This window comes from Xenopus laevis, chromosome 4L (genome assembly GCF_017654675.1).
Source record: "Xenopus laevis strain J_2021 chromosome 4L, Xenopus_laevis_v10.1, whole genome shotgun sequence".
NCBI classification, from domain to species: domain Eukaryota; kingdom Metazoa; phylum Chordata; class Amphibia; order Anura; family Pipidae; genus Xenopus; species Xenopus laevis.
Genome location: NC_054377.1, coordinates 16,144,492 through 16,159,625, shown reverse-complemented (window position 1 = coordinate 16,159,625; position 15,134 = coordinate 16,144,492). Strand labels below are relative to the sequence as shown.

The 15,134-nt window shown below is 42.3% G+C and overlaps 1 protein-coding gene across 3 annotated transcripts; it reads left to right on the top strand.

The window, feature by feature from the left end:
- The first annotated feature begins 5,172 nt into the window (after nucleotides 1-5,172).
- On the top strand, nucleotides 5,173-14,043 carry LOC121402939 (CD81 antigen-like). 3 transcript variants are annotated; one of them, XR_005966881.1, is made up of 5 exons: nucleotides 5,173-5,214; nucleotides 5,553-5,636; nucleotides 10,668-12,630; nucleotides 12,969-13,052; nucleotides 13,433-14,043. XR_005966881.1 is itself a non-coding variant. In XM_041589919.1 (3 exons), exons 1-3 carry the CDS (start codon nucleotides 12,676-12,678, stop codon nucleotides 13,493-13,495), a joined length of 360 nt encoding a protein of 119 aa, XP_041445853.1. In that variant the 5' UTR covers nucleotides 12,641-12,675; the 3' UTR covers nucleotides 13,496-14,043. The 3 variants fall into 3 exon arrangements, 1 of the variants encoding a protein (XP_041445853.1); XR_005966880.1 differs by lacking the exon at nucleotides 5,173-5,214 and adding an exon at nucleotides 5,241-5,472; XM_041589919.1 differs by lacking the exons at nucleotides 5,173-5,214; nucleotides 5,553-5,636; nucleotides 10,668-12,630 and adding an exon at nucleotides 12,641-12,888.
- The last annotated feature ends 1,091 nt before the right edge of the window (nucleotides 14,044-15,134 follow it).

Sequence of the window (15,134 nt, the reverse complement as noted above, 5' to 3'; positions counted from 1 at the left end):
GATTGGAGTTGCCCCATAATGGTAAGAGGGGGTTGAGTCGAATAGGTCCCTTCTTAAATATTCTCAACACTTGGGTCCAGGCTCTATGAGGAGTGGAGATGGTGGATGGCAGACTGCCTGCGTCCGAAATTTTCCGGTGGGGTAGATTTTTAAGTCCTTCCAGTGACCCTATTATATTTGCATGTAGTGCCATATTTGGGTTATATGGGTCCGGATGATACCACCAGTGCAGGTAATACACTTGGGCCGCTACGTAATACAACTGGAAGTTGGGTAAAGCTAGTCCACCATCCTCCCTCTCCGCTGTCAATTTCTCCCAGGCAATTCTCGGTACCTTACGGTTCCATATAAAGGGAAGTATCAATCGGTTGATTTTTTTAAATACTGATTTGGGAATGTATATGGGGGCGTTATGGAGGCGGTATAGAAATTTTGGTAAATAGATCATCTTGATCAGGTTTATTCTCCCCCACAAAGATAGGGGGAGATTAGCCCAAATCAGTAGATCAGATTCAAGTTTTGAGATTATGGGATCAAGGTTCTCTTGTATGTAGTTTGACAGATTTGTTTGTATGTGGAGGCCGAGGTATTTAAATTTCTGAACCCACTTAATGGGAGCGTTGGGGGGGAGATCATTAGGAGGGTCCTGATTGTCAATGGGGAAGAGGATGGATTTATCCCAGTTTATTTTGAGTCCAGAGAAAACTCCGAATTGCTCCACTACTCTAAGTAGTGATGCTAGTGAGTTCTGGGTGTCTGCCAAGTAGATCAAAACATCATCTGCGTACAGAGAGATCTTTTCAGTAAGTGGGCCAATAGTGAGACCTACTATTTGTTCAGATTCGCGTATGGCTATGGCTAGAGGCTCTATGGCAAGGGCAAAGAGAAATGGGGATAGCGGGCATCCCTGACGCGTACCTCTTTCCAGTAGGAATGGATCTGATATCATGCCGTTGACCCTGACCCGTGCAGTTGGACTGTAATATAACATCTGTATCCATTTAATGAATTGGTCACCCAGGTTAAATCTGCGAAGAATCTCCCATAGGTAGGGCCATTCTATTGAGTCGAAGGCTTTAGCTGAGTCTAGGGAGGCTATTGCTCTTGTTCCCACATTGGCATGCTGCGTTTCAATGTTAGTATATAATCTCCTAATGTTGATATTAGTGGCTCTACCTGGCATAAATCCCGATTGATCGGGGTGGATCAGGTCTATTATATAGCGTTGGAGTCTCGTGGCCAAGATTTTGGCGAGAATCTTGGCATCAGTGTTTATTAGTGAGATTGGCCGATATGAACTGCACTGGTCAGGGTCTTTACCGGATTTTGGGACCACAACTATAAGTGCTTCACTAAATGAAGGGGGCAGGGAGCCAAGATCAAAGGAGGCTTGTAGGGTAGCCAGCAATTGGGGAGCCAGCTTGTCTGTAAGGGCCTTGTACCAGTTGGAGGGAAGACCGTCTATGCCTGGCGTTTTGTTTGCCGGGAGGGAGGCAATGGCTTCTTTTACTTCTTCTAGTGTAATAGGTCGATTTAGGTTGTCCTTGTCATAAGGAGGTAGGGCTGGAATTGAGATGCTGTCTAGGAAGGGGAGGTGGTGCTGCTAGAGCTGGACACTGAGGACTTGTACAGCCCTTGATAATAGTTTGCAAATTCCTCTACTATGAGCTTGGGATCGTCAACCATATTGCCCCCTGCCGATTTTATGTTCGGTACAGCTGTAGTAGGGCATTGTGTCTTTGCAAAGTATGCTAATAGCCGTCCGTTCTTATCTCCCTGTTCAAAATATCTCTGTGATTCGTAGAGAAGGACTTTTTTGGTCAGCAGGGTATTATGTCGTTCTAAGGCATTGCGTTTCTCTAGTAGAATTGAGTAATTCTCTGGTGTAGGGTTAGTGGTGTGGTCAGTTTCAGCTTGGTAGGCTTCTGCCTCTGCCTGTTCTATGGTTTCTCTGGCTTGTCTACGGGCTTGTGTTATTACTCCTGTTAGCGTTCCCCGCATAACCGCCTTAGAGGCGTCCCAGAGAATAGCCTGGGGGGCTGAGTTTGCATTCAGGTCCCAATAATTAGAGTAACCTTCAGTATTGGCCGTCTGTACTAGGTTGTTGGCCAACCAGAGAGGACTGAGTCTCCACAGTCTCGAGGTCGCAGAAGTCGACCATCTTAGGGAGAGTAAAAGTGGGGAATGATCAGAAAGTATGCGTGGTAAAAATTGCACTCTGTCAATGTATGGGAGAACATCCGAGGATACCAAAGCAAAGTCAATCCTCGAGAATGATTGGTGTGTGGTAGAATGGCAGGAGTATTCTCTCAGCCCTGGGTGTTTCCATCTCCAAGCGTCAACTAGTTGAAGTGCCTCTGCCCATTGAGCTAATTTAGTGGGAGTTGTACCTTGTGCATTAAGACGGTCAATTTGGGGGTCCATGGTGGAGTTGAAGTCTCCTAGTATACATACTGGGGCTGGAGGCAAAGTTGCAAGTTTGTTATTGACAAGATCTAAAACTGTTCCAGAATAGGGTGGTGGAATATATAGGTTAACTATAATTAAAGGTTTGTTATAGAGGGTACAATAGAGAATAATGTATCGGCCGTAATGGTCCGTAACTATTTGGGTCAGCGAGAATATGGTACTTTTTTTTATTAATATAGTTACTCCCCGGGCATGATTGGAGAATGTGGAGTGGTATGACCAACCTACCCATGGACGTTTCAGAGAAAGGACTTTTTGTCCTGTTAGGTGTGTTTCTTGCAATAAAAGGATGGAAGGTGTGTGTTTCTTAATGTAATTATGCATAAGGCTTCTCTTAAATTTGGAGTTTAGCCCCCTGATGTTCCAAGAGATTATATTACAAATAGCCATGAAATTGGAGAGCTACATATGTGAACGAATGGGGCCTCAGTACCTGTACAATACTAGTGACCAGTGTGACTGCAATAGGAAAGAGGATAAAAGTTAACATAACACATATAAAGCATTTCAACATTATCGAGAATAAGTAAAATTTTAACATCCCCCCGGTTCCCTCCCTACCCACCCTCCAAACTTGGGTGGGTCTAGAGCCCATAACAAAAGACCTGGAAGTGGTCAATACTGGGGTGCGTGCCCCTTCAAACTCAGAACTCAAATTAGTCAAAAAAAAAAAAAGGGGACTTGAACAGCCGTTGTCCCTACCGGCCCGGTTATAGGGTAGGCTAATGGACTGCCTAGATATATGTCAGACCCCATAAAAAATAATCTTGCCCCTTAGCTTGGTTGCAATCCGGTGGTTTGACTCATGTAGGTAAGTGTCACGCTTGTTGTTTCAGTTGGTCGTCCAACTAAATGGAAACAGTATATCTGTGTGTTGGACTGGGAGAGAGAAATCTCCCCCCCCCCCCAACTTGGTATTAGACATCTAGCGCAGTCGAGTCTTCAGTATTCATTTGGGAGCATGGGATTATGTCGGTGGCTGGTCTGCAGTAAGACTCAAAATTGCCTTTTTAGTCTCTTCTCGGACTGTTGTCGGGGGCCTGTCTCCGTGGGCCCCTTGCATCCAACCAGCTGTCGGCTTCTGATGGTGTTGCGAACATATGTGACCGACCGCTATCTAGGACCTTTAGTTTAGCGGGGAAGAGCATATTATATTGGATCTGCGCCTCCCGCAGGCGTCTCTTGATTCCCTGAAAAGTAGCTCTTTGCTTTTGCACTGCGATAGAGAAATCAGGATAGAAGGAGATACGGGCGTTGTTGTATTGTATGTCCCCTTTTTGGCGAGCTGCTCTGAGAATAGCGTCTCTGTCTCTGTAGTTAAGGACTTTCAATAAGAAGGGCCTCGTGGAGCTCCAGGTGGAGGAGCTCTAGAGGGGACTCTGTGAGCTCTTTCCACTATGAACACCTCAGAAAAAATGGTGGTTCCAAACAGTTCTTTCAGCCAAGTTTCGGTAAATTGTTCAGGGTGTTGTCCCTCCACCCTCTCTGGTAGCCCAACGATCCTGACATTGTTGCGCCTATGTCTGTTTTCCAAGTCATCCGTTTTATCCAGTGCAGTTTGGAGCTGTTGTTGTAATCCTCGTATAGTGTTTTGCAGGGGAGAAACTTGGTCTTCTAGAGTAGAGACTCTGTTTTCAACCTCCGTTGTTCTCTCCCTTACATTTTGTAGGTCTTGCCTTATCAATGATACATCTATTTTTAGTTCTTCAAGCTGTGCAGTGGCTGTCGTGCGGTTTTCCAGTATTGCCCCCATCAATTCTCCTAGCATTGGTTCAGTCGGTGTTTGTTCAGATTGGGGGGAGGCAGGAGGAGAGCCACCTTTACCTCCTTTACTTGGTGTCTGTTGAGAGCTGTGGGCATATTGCTCAAGACGGGCTGCAGTGTCCTGTTTTGGTTTCGGTCCGTATTTGCCCATGTTCTCCGGTTAGCGTATATGAGGTAGAAGAGAAGTCGTGTGGTAGAAGGCAATGGGTTTAGTGTGAGAGTGAGAGAGACGGCAGCGTTGTCAGGATAGCAGACCGGGCTCGGCTGTCAGGGACTATCTCTTATTTTAAATCATTTATGTCGGTGGGTAGGCACCACCACCTGTTTGGGTCTGTATTGTAACAGAGAGGTGACCACAAGAGATGGTGAGAGTGTATTGTTCCCCAAAAATTGCCAGGTAGAGAAGTTTGCAAGGCCTGAGGAGGGCCCTGGATTTGTCCTGGGTTTGGATCACAGGCAGGTAGTGTGCTAATTGCCCTGTGCAGATGTTGGCTCGCTCTGTTTAAGCAGTGCAGGCTTTTCTTCAATAGAGCTGTCTGCAGTAAGGGCTATAAAAGGCTGTAAAAAGGGGCCCCCCAGGGCTCCAATTCCACTTACCCCCCCAGCACAAGTCACCAGCAGTGTTGCAGCAGTTGTTTCGGCGCTCCGTGGCCGTTTCTGGAAAGAACCGCGCCGCCGGTCGGGCCTTGCTGGGGACAGCAATTACGCAAGGCCGCGGCTTCAGACGCGCCGCTAGGCCTCAGCCGGTTCTTCTGCGTAGAATGCTCCCAGAAGCTCGTTTTTGCCAGCGGATGGTGTGAGGGACTAACAGGAGCTAGGGTGGTAAGTACTGGGTGGTATGGGCCAGGTGGAAGGGGTGTATTTCAGGCTGGAGCCCTGGGAGATCCCCAAGATTGCGGCCACGCTGCTGCCTGGCTAGCCACGCCCCCCCCAAAAGAGTGCACATTTTAAAGGCAAAGGGACTACGAAACTTCATATCAGGTGAGTATGGAGTTAATTACTAAGCATGCAAAAAACAGTGATGTAATGTTTGAATTTAATGGTTGTACTAGAGCAGATGCTGATTTATGGCATAGTTTATATGAACAATGTGATCATGCAAACCAACTATTGGATAAGAAATTATTATGCATAAACCAGCTGCAGTGCTGTGGTGACTCCAGTTCTAAATTATCCTTCTTGAACCTTAGCGAAGTGTGTCCGAAACGTGACAATATACTAGAGCAATTCACCATAGAGGTTAGTATGCCTTGAAGGAAAGGGCTTTGCCATGGCTAGGGCTATGAACCCTCACGCTGATCATCTGCATTTTATTTCAGGACTGCCACCAGAAAATTGATGCTCTGTTCTCAACCAAGCTCTATCTGGTTGGCATCGCTGCTGTCGTTGTGGCCGTTATCATGGTAAGAACACTTTGTGCTTTCTCTGTGCCTCTGTTTAATCTCCACACGACTCCATGAATGACCAGCGAGTATTCATAGATTTGTGCTAAGGTTTCCAGTTTTGTAAAAAGGAGCTTTCAAATGCCGTGGTCTTCTCCTGCCACGAGGGAAATAGCTGCTGTATGGCCCGTGGTGTTTCCAGTTAGTGAGTACTGCTAGGGGGGAAACTGGCAGGTAGGACTTTACTAATATGTTGTTAGGAGTTTAGATTGGTGGCATCTAAAAAGGTTCTGATTCACCACTGTGCCCAGTCGTTTTGCCATTGTATTCTCCAGGCAGTTTTTATCTTATCTCAAATAATTCTTCTTTTTCCCCCCCTGTTAGACTAGTGTGTGTACACTATCAGTTAGCAACAAAAACCTTCACATATACTGTGTTATACTGTTGTTTGTTTCTGCCAGTAGGTGTCAGTGTTCATATTGTTGTGTGTTCATAAAGTTTTATTAACATGTGCATTCTGGGTATAATCTCCATGAGGTGATGTTATATCCTGTCTTCTTCTGCATGTTGTGAGGAGAATAAAGTCTCAACCATGCTTGCAGCATCATACTGGTAAGAGTCCTGACTGTCACTGCAACTCCAGATTACCCAGTTACTCTGCTAACAGGTTATGGGCCCAGATACAGCCTGCAGATAAAAGCTGCTAGATAAAGCCTGCAGATAGAGCTCACAGATACAGCCCACAGATACAGCTAGCAGATACAGCTCCAGCTATACATCTGAATATTGCTGCAGTTACAAGCACAGCACAGGCACCCAGCAATCAGTCAAAAAAAAAAAATAAGTCACAAGCATAAGTGATGGCTGCTAACAGCGCAAAGTTTTCAGTAGCTAATCTGACTAACCAGAACTACCAGTCTTGGAAGTTTAAAATAAAGATGCTGCTTATCAGAGAAGGGACATGGAAGTGTATACAGGAGGCCAGACCAAATCCACCCACAGATGAATGGCTAGAGAAAGATCAGAAGGCACAAAGCACTATTTCTCTCAGCATAGATGATGATCAGATTGTGCATATATGCAAATGTGAAACTGCAAAAGAAATGTGGGAGGAGCTACAGAAAGTGCATGAGAGGGCAAATCTCAGCAATAAACTGTACCTGATTAGAAAGCTGTACCAGACTAAGCTGATGAAAGGCCAGCATATGCAGGATTATATAAGATGCACCTTAGAAATGGTAGAACGCCTGCGAGGAATAGGAGAAGAAATTAAAGACTTTCATGTTGCAGCATTGCTGCTTAGTGGTCTCCCAGAAAGTTATGAGACACTTGTCACAGCACTAGATGCACGCCCAGATGATGAGCTAACACTGGAGTATGTTAAAGGCAAACTTGTGGATGAATATAAGCGGAAAACAGAAAGTGCAAATGACAAATCTGTGACAGAAACTGTACTAAAAACTAAGGATCAAACTAAAAATCCTAATATTCAGTGTGAAACTCGTGAATGTTTTGTTTGCAAAAAGCCAGGTCATTTAAAGGCAAACTGCAGAGTCTGGAAAGCTAGAATGAAACAGCAAAAGAGTAAAGTTAACCAACAGCAAGCCAAAAGTGTTAAAGGAGAAATGGAAAACACAGATGCAGAGTGTGCTTTTCACTCCAAAGAGGATGGATCATCAAGCCACAGCTGGTGTATCGACTCAGGAGCTACAAGTCATATGACCAATGATAAGGAATTCTTCACTCAGCTTGATCAAAGCAAAGCCGAAAGAATTGCTACAGCTAATGGGCAGTTCATGGTCTCAGAGGGAGTGGGGGAAGGTTTTCTTCACTGCCCTGTCTCCAAAACAGTCACCAGGAAGATACCTGTCAAAAATGTCCTATATGTCCCAGCTCTTGAAAGTAACTTGTTGTCTGTGAAAAAGCTAACTAAGCAAGGAAATACAGTTACATTTAAAGGTGATGACTGTGTTATCACTAAAGGGAATCGCATACTCGCAAGAGGAAATATCAGAAATGAACTCTATCAGCTGAACTCTAAGGAAATGGTTAAGGCTGCCAAAGAGGAAAGACATGGTAACTGTATTCACACATGGCACCGTCGCCTTGGGCACAGAAATCCTGAAGCAATTAAAAGGCTAGTTCAGGACCAGCATGCCAGTGGTATAAAAATTGATGCATGTAGTAAGCTATTGAAATGTACTAGCTGCATAAAAGGAAAAATGACAAAGAAACCTTTTCCAAAATCCAGCAACAGCCGAGCTCAACAGCCCTTGGACCTAATTCACACAGATCTATGTGGTCCAATGAAAACTCAGACCCCAGGAAAGAAGAAATATTTTCTTACATTTATTGATGATTTCTCAAGGTACACAGTACTCCACCTGCTGCATAGCAAGGATGAAGTTCCAGAGAAGCTTGAAGAGTATCTTGCTCAAGTAAACAATAAATTTAGCAAAATGCCAAAAGCACTCCGTGCAGATAATGGGACTGAGTATACAAGTGGCAAAACACAAGCCATTCTGAGGAAACATGGAATTATGTTTCAGACTACTGTACCATACAACCCAGAGCAAAATGGTGTTGCAGAGAGAATGAACCGCACTTTGTGTGAAAGTGGAAGAAGCATGATTTTCGATGCAGACATACCAACCACATATTGGGGAGAAGCAGTTATGACAGCCTGCTATCTCCAAAACCGCTTACCCGGCAAAGCAACAGAGAAAACTCCATATGAACTATGGAATGGGAAGAAACCAGACCTGAAACACATAAAAATCTTTGGAAGCAAAGCCTATGTACATGTTCCCAAAGAAAAACGTACAAAGTGGGAAGCGTGTGCTGAGGAAGGTATACTTGTTGGTTACAGTGAATCTCAAAAAGGGTACAGAATCCTGCACCAAAGCACCAACAAAGTAACAGTCAGCAGGAGTGTGGTTATTGACGAAAACTCTGTATGTCTAAAGTTTCATGACGTGACATCAACTGCAAAATCTACAGAAGAGCCCCAATCAGTACTAGAGAGCACTGAGACTGTGGTCAGTGTAAGTGATTCAGAAACTGAAAAGGGAGAAAGTGAAACCTCCACAACTTCAGTCAGAAAGTCTACAAGAAGCAATAAGGGCATCCCAGCTAAACGTTTGTCCTATATGGTTCGTCCAGCACCACAGCCTGAACCAGCATCATGGGAGGAAATGCAAAAGTTGCCTATCCCTGAGAAGCAAAAGTGGATTCAAGCAGCTGATGAAGAGATGTCTTCACTCAACCAGCTTCAAACTTGGAAACTTACTGAGTTACCTCAAGGTAAACATGCAATTGGATGTAAATGGGTTTTTAAAGCTAAATGTGATTCTGAAGGTAAAGTCCATAGATACAAGGCAAGATTGGTTGCAAAGGGATTTTCACAAAAGTATGGAGAAGATTATGATGCTACTTTTGCTCCTGTTGCCAAGCAAAGTACTTTTAGAACTTTAATGGCTATTGCAGCTGTAAAGAATATGATTGTGAGACATCATGACATCAAAACAGCCTTTCTCAATGGTGACATATTAGAGGAACTGTACATGACACAACCAAAAGGTTATGTGAAAGAAGGAGAGGAACATCTTGTGTGTAAGTTAAGCAAATCACTATATGGGCTGAAGCAATCAGCTAGGGCATGGAACTCAAAGATGAATAAAGTCTTGTTAGATGAAGGCTTCACAAGAAGTAAAGCTGATCCATGTTTATACTGCAAACACACAGGTGAGGAGTGGATGTATTTACTACTCTATGTTGATGATTTGATAATTGCTCACAAAGAGTATGAGGAAATTTCAAAGCTCAACAGAACTCTCAACAAGCATTTTGAAACCAAGGACCTAGGAGATGTGACCTACTACCTAGGAATCCATATACAAAGAGAGCATGATGGAAGTTTTCTGTTAAATCAAAGTAACAAAGTTTGTGTTATTCTCAATCAGTTTGGCATGACAGAATGTAAAGGTGTGAGCACACCAATGGACACAGCATACTTAAAATTGGAAGGAGAAGAAGATCTTCTGCCAAACAATGAAAAATACAGACAAGCAGTGGGGGCACTCTTGTACATTGCCACCACTACACGTCCAGATATATGTGCTGCCATGTCAATTCTTTGCAGATGTGTAAGTAAACCTCGTCAAAGAGACTGGAATGCAATAAAAAGAGTAATGCAATTCCTCAGTCAGACCAAAGACTTAAGTTTAAAAATATCTTCAAGTGGTGACCTAGATCTCACAGGATATGTGGACTCAGACTGGGCAGGTGACCCCAGTACTCGCAAATCTACAAGTGGCTACTTGTTCAAGTTAGGTAACAACCCAATATCCTGGTCTAGCAAAAAGCAAATCTCTGTGGCATTATCTTCTACAGAAGCAGAATACATCTCAGCAGCTCATGCTAGTCAAGAAGTAATTTGGTTACGCCAACTTCTAGAAGACCTTGGTGAGCCCATGCATCAGCCAACAGTTCTATATGAGGACAACCAAGGGTGTATAAAGCTTGCAAACAGTGAAAAGATCAATGCCAGAACCAAGCACATTGATGTTAGACATCACTACCTGCGGGATCTACTGGAACAAAATGTAATTGAGCTTGTCTACTGTGAGACTGATAATATGATAGCAGATGCTATGACAAAGCCACTACCAAGACCCAAATTTGAGAAGCTCAGAACAAGAATGGGACTATTGTGAGAAGTATTTGTTGAGTGGGGGTGTTAGACTAGTGTGTGTACACTATCAGTTAGCAACAAAAACCTTCACATATACTGTGTTATACTGTTGTTTGTTTCTGCCAGTAGGTGTCAGTGTTCATATTGTTGTGTGTTCATAAAGTTTTATTAACATGTGCATTCTGGGTATAATCTCCATGAGGTGATGTTATATCCTGTCTTCTTCTGCATGTTGTGAGGAGAATAAAGTCTCAACCATGCTTGCAGCATCATACTGGTAAGAGTCCTGACTGTCACTGCAACTCCAGATTACCCAGTTACTCTGCTAACACCCCCTCTATTTCCTTTCTCTCCCCTAGATCATCGAGATGATACTCAGTATGGTCCTGTGCTGTGGCATCCGAATTTATTCAGTATACTAAGCAATGCCTTTATTCTCCTGTGTATATAACTCCCTCAAACCCTCCCACAACTCCCTTTTTGTTTTTTCTAAATATTCTGCCCTCTTGGTGATCGAGTCAATGTCCAGCCGGTGCAGTGAATTCCTTGCTCGGACTTCACAGCCGGTGCAGTGAATTCCTTGCTCGGACTTTCTCTATGTTTTTATGAGCAGTGCTCTAGATATTTCTTCAGCACGACACTCAGGAATTCGGGTGCCCTCGAATGTATATGGCCTGCTTGTAGGGCTCTGACTTCCAGTTTACAGCGTCTGCGCTCAGAAGGACGCGTCATCTTGTGTTTGCCACACAATGAGATCCTAAAGAGTTGGGCAGCTGAATTTAGCCTTGTGGTAAAAATAAGCGCGTGCGCGTCCAGCTGCTCTTTACGATCTCATTGCTGTAGAGTCATGATCTCTCCTGTTTCACGTGTAAAAGATGTTGTGTTTGTACAGTTTGGGAGAGGAGTAAATCCATATTCCTTGCACGATGGCCCCTTTTCCTACACTCCATCATTACATAGTAAATATATATAAATATCAACATGTAAAAAGATTCTGATTAAAATCCTTTGGGGGCTTTTTCCCTACTCCAAAGTCTGATTCATTTATTTATGGGGTGAGGGTATGGGGATGATGGGAATTTACAATGTGGATGTGAATTAATTCCCCCAGGCAAATTGTGAGTTGAAAACAGACAAAAATAATCAAGAAAATAAAACTTTTCGTCTGTATTTGTGCCAGAAAATATCCAGTTTTAGCGACATTTTGGTCCCCCGACATCACTCGCCACCTAAGGTAATCAAAAAAAGAAAAATTTTGAATATTTGTAAAAAATTTTGCATCCAATCCTTTTTAAGAAGGAAGTATATTTATACATACATCTATCTCTGGGTTTTTATTACATATTCATTGTATGCTTTGTATTTTGTATGTAGTTTACGTTTTTAATATTAATACTAGTTAGTTTTATGTGTATATGTTTTCTTAAATGGTTTTTTGTTATAATGGTAAGATTTCGGGATGTTGTAAAGACTTGCAAGATAGGAAAATGTGGACTCTGTAACATAAGTGATACGACAGTGCCATCTTCTGGTGGTTACACAAAAGGACTTTTGCCTTAAAGACAAAGAACTCTTTTCTCATTGGTTCAAAGTTCATCAAAGGAATTCTTCAGGAAAATTTGTATAAATGGACTGCTCTCAAACAGCAGTGCAGCTCATCTTGACTTCTGATACCATCAAGAACCTGAACATCCAGAGCTCACATATAAACGCCGGGAAAACAACTATTCACCAGAGGAAAAGGAAAGGTATTAAATTACCACTACTGGGGAAAGAAATAGATTGTCTTTTAAAGCATTTTTGTTTGTAGTTTTTAAGAACTGTTATATACAAGTCATACTCTCTGTCTTGCATTGCTTGAATAAATCCTTCCATTGCTAAGCCTAAATTGGACTGAATTGTTGTTAGACGGATCAAATTTCTAACAGATTTGGCAACCCAGCCAGTTTTTGCTATTTCCCCAATCTTGGGAGCAAACCCCATATTTTTTTCCTGTTCAGCAGGAGGTTTAAGATTAAAACTTTCAGGTTTAAATCTTAAAAAAGGGGGGAGTTCGATAACCACAGAGAGTTATCTAAATAACCACAGAGAGTTATTCAAGAGAAGAGGATTTTTTTGCAAAGTAAAAGAACCTAGAGTCAGCAGTCCATTGGGCAAAGAAAGGAAGGGGAGAAGAAAAACAGTGGCCACTGTGTAAAGCGGGAAGACGCGTTGTATCTTCATATTTTTTCTTGGATCCACGGAGAGATTCAAGAGGCGTAGTATCCTTCCTTAAAAGAGTGCACATTTTAAAGGCAAAGGGACTACGAAACTTCATATCAGGTGAGTATGGAGTTAATTACTAAGCATGCAAAAAACAGTGCTGTAATGTTTGAATTTAATGGTTGTACTAGAGCAGATGCTGATTTATGGCATAGTTTATATGAACAATGTGATCATGCAAACCAACTATTGGATAAGAAATTATTATGCATAAACCAGCTGCAGTGCTGTGGTGACTCCAGTTCTAAATTATCCTTCTTGAACCTTAGCGAAGTGTGTCCGAAACGTGACAATATACTAGAGCAATTCACCATAGAGGTTAGTATGCCTTGAAGGAAAGGGCTTTGCCATGGCTAGGGCTATGAACCCTCACGCTGATCATCTGCATTTTATTTCAGGACTGCCACCAGAAAATTGATGCTCTGTTCTCAACCAAGCTCTATCTGGTTGGCATCGCTGCTGTCGTTGTGGCCGTTATCATGGTAAGAACACTTTGTGCTTTCTCTGTGCCTCTGTTTAATCTCCACACGACTCCATGAATGACCAGCGAGTATTCATAGATTTGTGCTAAGGTTTCCAGTTTTGTAAAAAGGAGCTTTCAAATGCCGTGGTCTTCTCCTGCCACGAGGGAAATAGCTGCTGTATGGCACGTGGTGTTTACAGTTAGTGAGTACTGCTAGGGGGGAAACTGGCAGGTAGGACTTTACTAATATGTTGTTAGGAGTTTAGATTGGTGGCATCTAAAAAGGTTCTGATTCACCACTGTGCCCAGTCGTTTTGCCATTGTATTCTCCAGGCAGTTTTTATCTTATCTCAAATAATTCTTCTTTTTCCCCCCCTCTATTTCCTTTCTCTCCCCTAGATCATCGAGATGATACTCAGTATGGTCCTGTGCTGTGGCATCCGAATTTATTCAGTATACTAAGCAATGCCTTTATTCTCCTGTGTATATAACTCCCTCAAACCCTCCCACGACTCCCTTTTTGTTTTTTCTAAATATTCTGCCCTCTTGGTGATCGAGTCAATGTCCAGCCGACTTTCTCTATGTTTTTATGAGCAGTGCTCTAGATATTTCTTCAGCACGACACTCAGGAATTCGGGTGCCCTCGAATGTATATGGCCTGCTTGTAGGGCTCTGACTTCCAGTTTACAGCGTCTGCGCTCAGAAGGACGCGTCATCTTGTGTTTGCCACACAATGAGATCCTAAAGAGTTGGGCAGCTGAATTTAGCCTTGTGGTAAAACTAAGCGCGTGCGCGTCCAGCTGCTCTTTAAGATCTCATTGCTGTAGAGTCATGATCTCTCCTGTTTCACGTGTAAAAGATGTTGTGTTTGTACCGTTTGGGAGAGGAGTAAATCCATATTCCTTGCACAATGGCCCCTTTTCCTACACTCCATCATTACATAGTAAATATATATAAATATCAACATGTAAAAAGATTCTGATTAAAATCCTTTGGGGGCTTTTTCCCTACTCCAAAGTCTGATTCATTTATTTATGGGGTGAGGGTATGGGGATGATGGGAATTTACAATGTGGATGTGAATTAATTCCCCCAGGCAAATTGTGAGTTGAAAACAGACAAAAATAATCAAGAAAATAAAACTTTTCGTCTGTATTTGTGCCAGAAAATATCCAGTTTTAGCGACATTTTGGTCCCCCGACATCACTCGCCACCTAAGGTAATCAAAAAAAGAAAAATTTTGAATATTTGTAAAAAATTTTGCATCCAATCCTTTTTAAGAAGGAAGTATATTTATACATACATCTATCTCTGGGTTTTTATTACATATTCATTGTATGCTTTGTATTTTCTATGTAGTTTACGTTTTTTAATATTAATACTAGTTCGTTTTATGTGTATATGTTTTCTTAAATGGTTTTTTGTTATAATGGTAAGATTTCGGGATGTTGTAAAGACTTGCAAGATAGGAAAATGTGGACTCTGTAACATAAGTGATACGACAGTGCCATCTTCTGGTGGTTACACAAAAGGACTTTTGCCTTAAAGACAAAGAACTCTTTTCTCATTGGTTCAAAGTTCATCAAAGGAATTCTTCAGGAAAATTTGTATAAATGGACTGCTCTCAAACAGCAGTGCAGCTCATCTTGACTTCTGATACCATCAAGAACCTGAACATCCAGAGCTCACATATAAACGCCGGGAAAACAACTATTCACCAGAGGAAAAGGAAAGGTATTAAATTACCACTACTGGGGAAAGAAATAGATTGTCTTTTAAAGCATTTTTGTTTGTAGTTTTTAAGAACTGTTATATACAAGTCATACTCTCTGTCTCGCATTGCTTGAATAAATCCTTCCATTGCTAAGCCTAAATTGGACTGAATTGTTGTTAGACGGATCAAATTTCTAACAGATAGTAACGTTTAATATCAGATTTAATTTAAAATATTTTGCATGGATAGTAACGTTTAATAATATTTAGGGATGCAGCGAATCCACTATTTTGGATTCGGGCAAAACCCCCGAATCCTTTGCGAAAGATTCAGTCGAATACTGAACCGAATCCTACTTTGCATATGCAAATTAGGGGTGAGAAGGGAA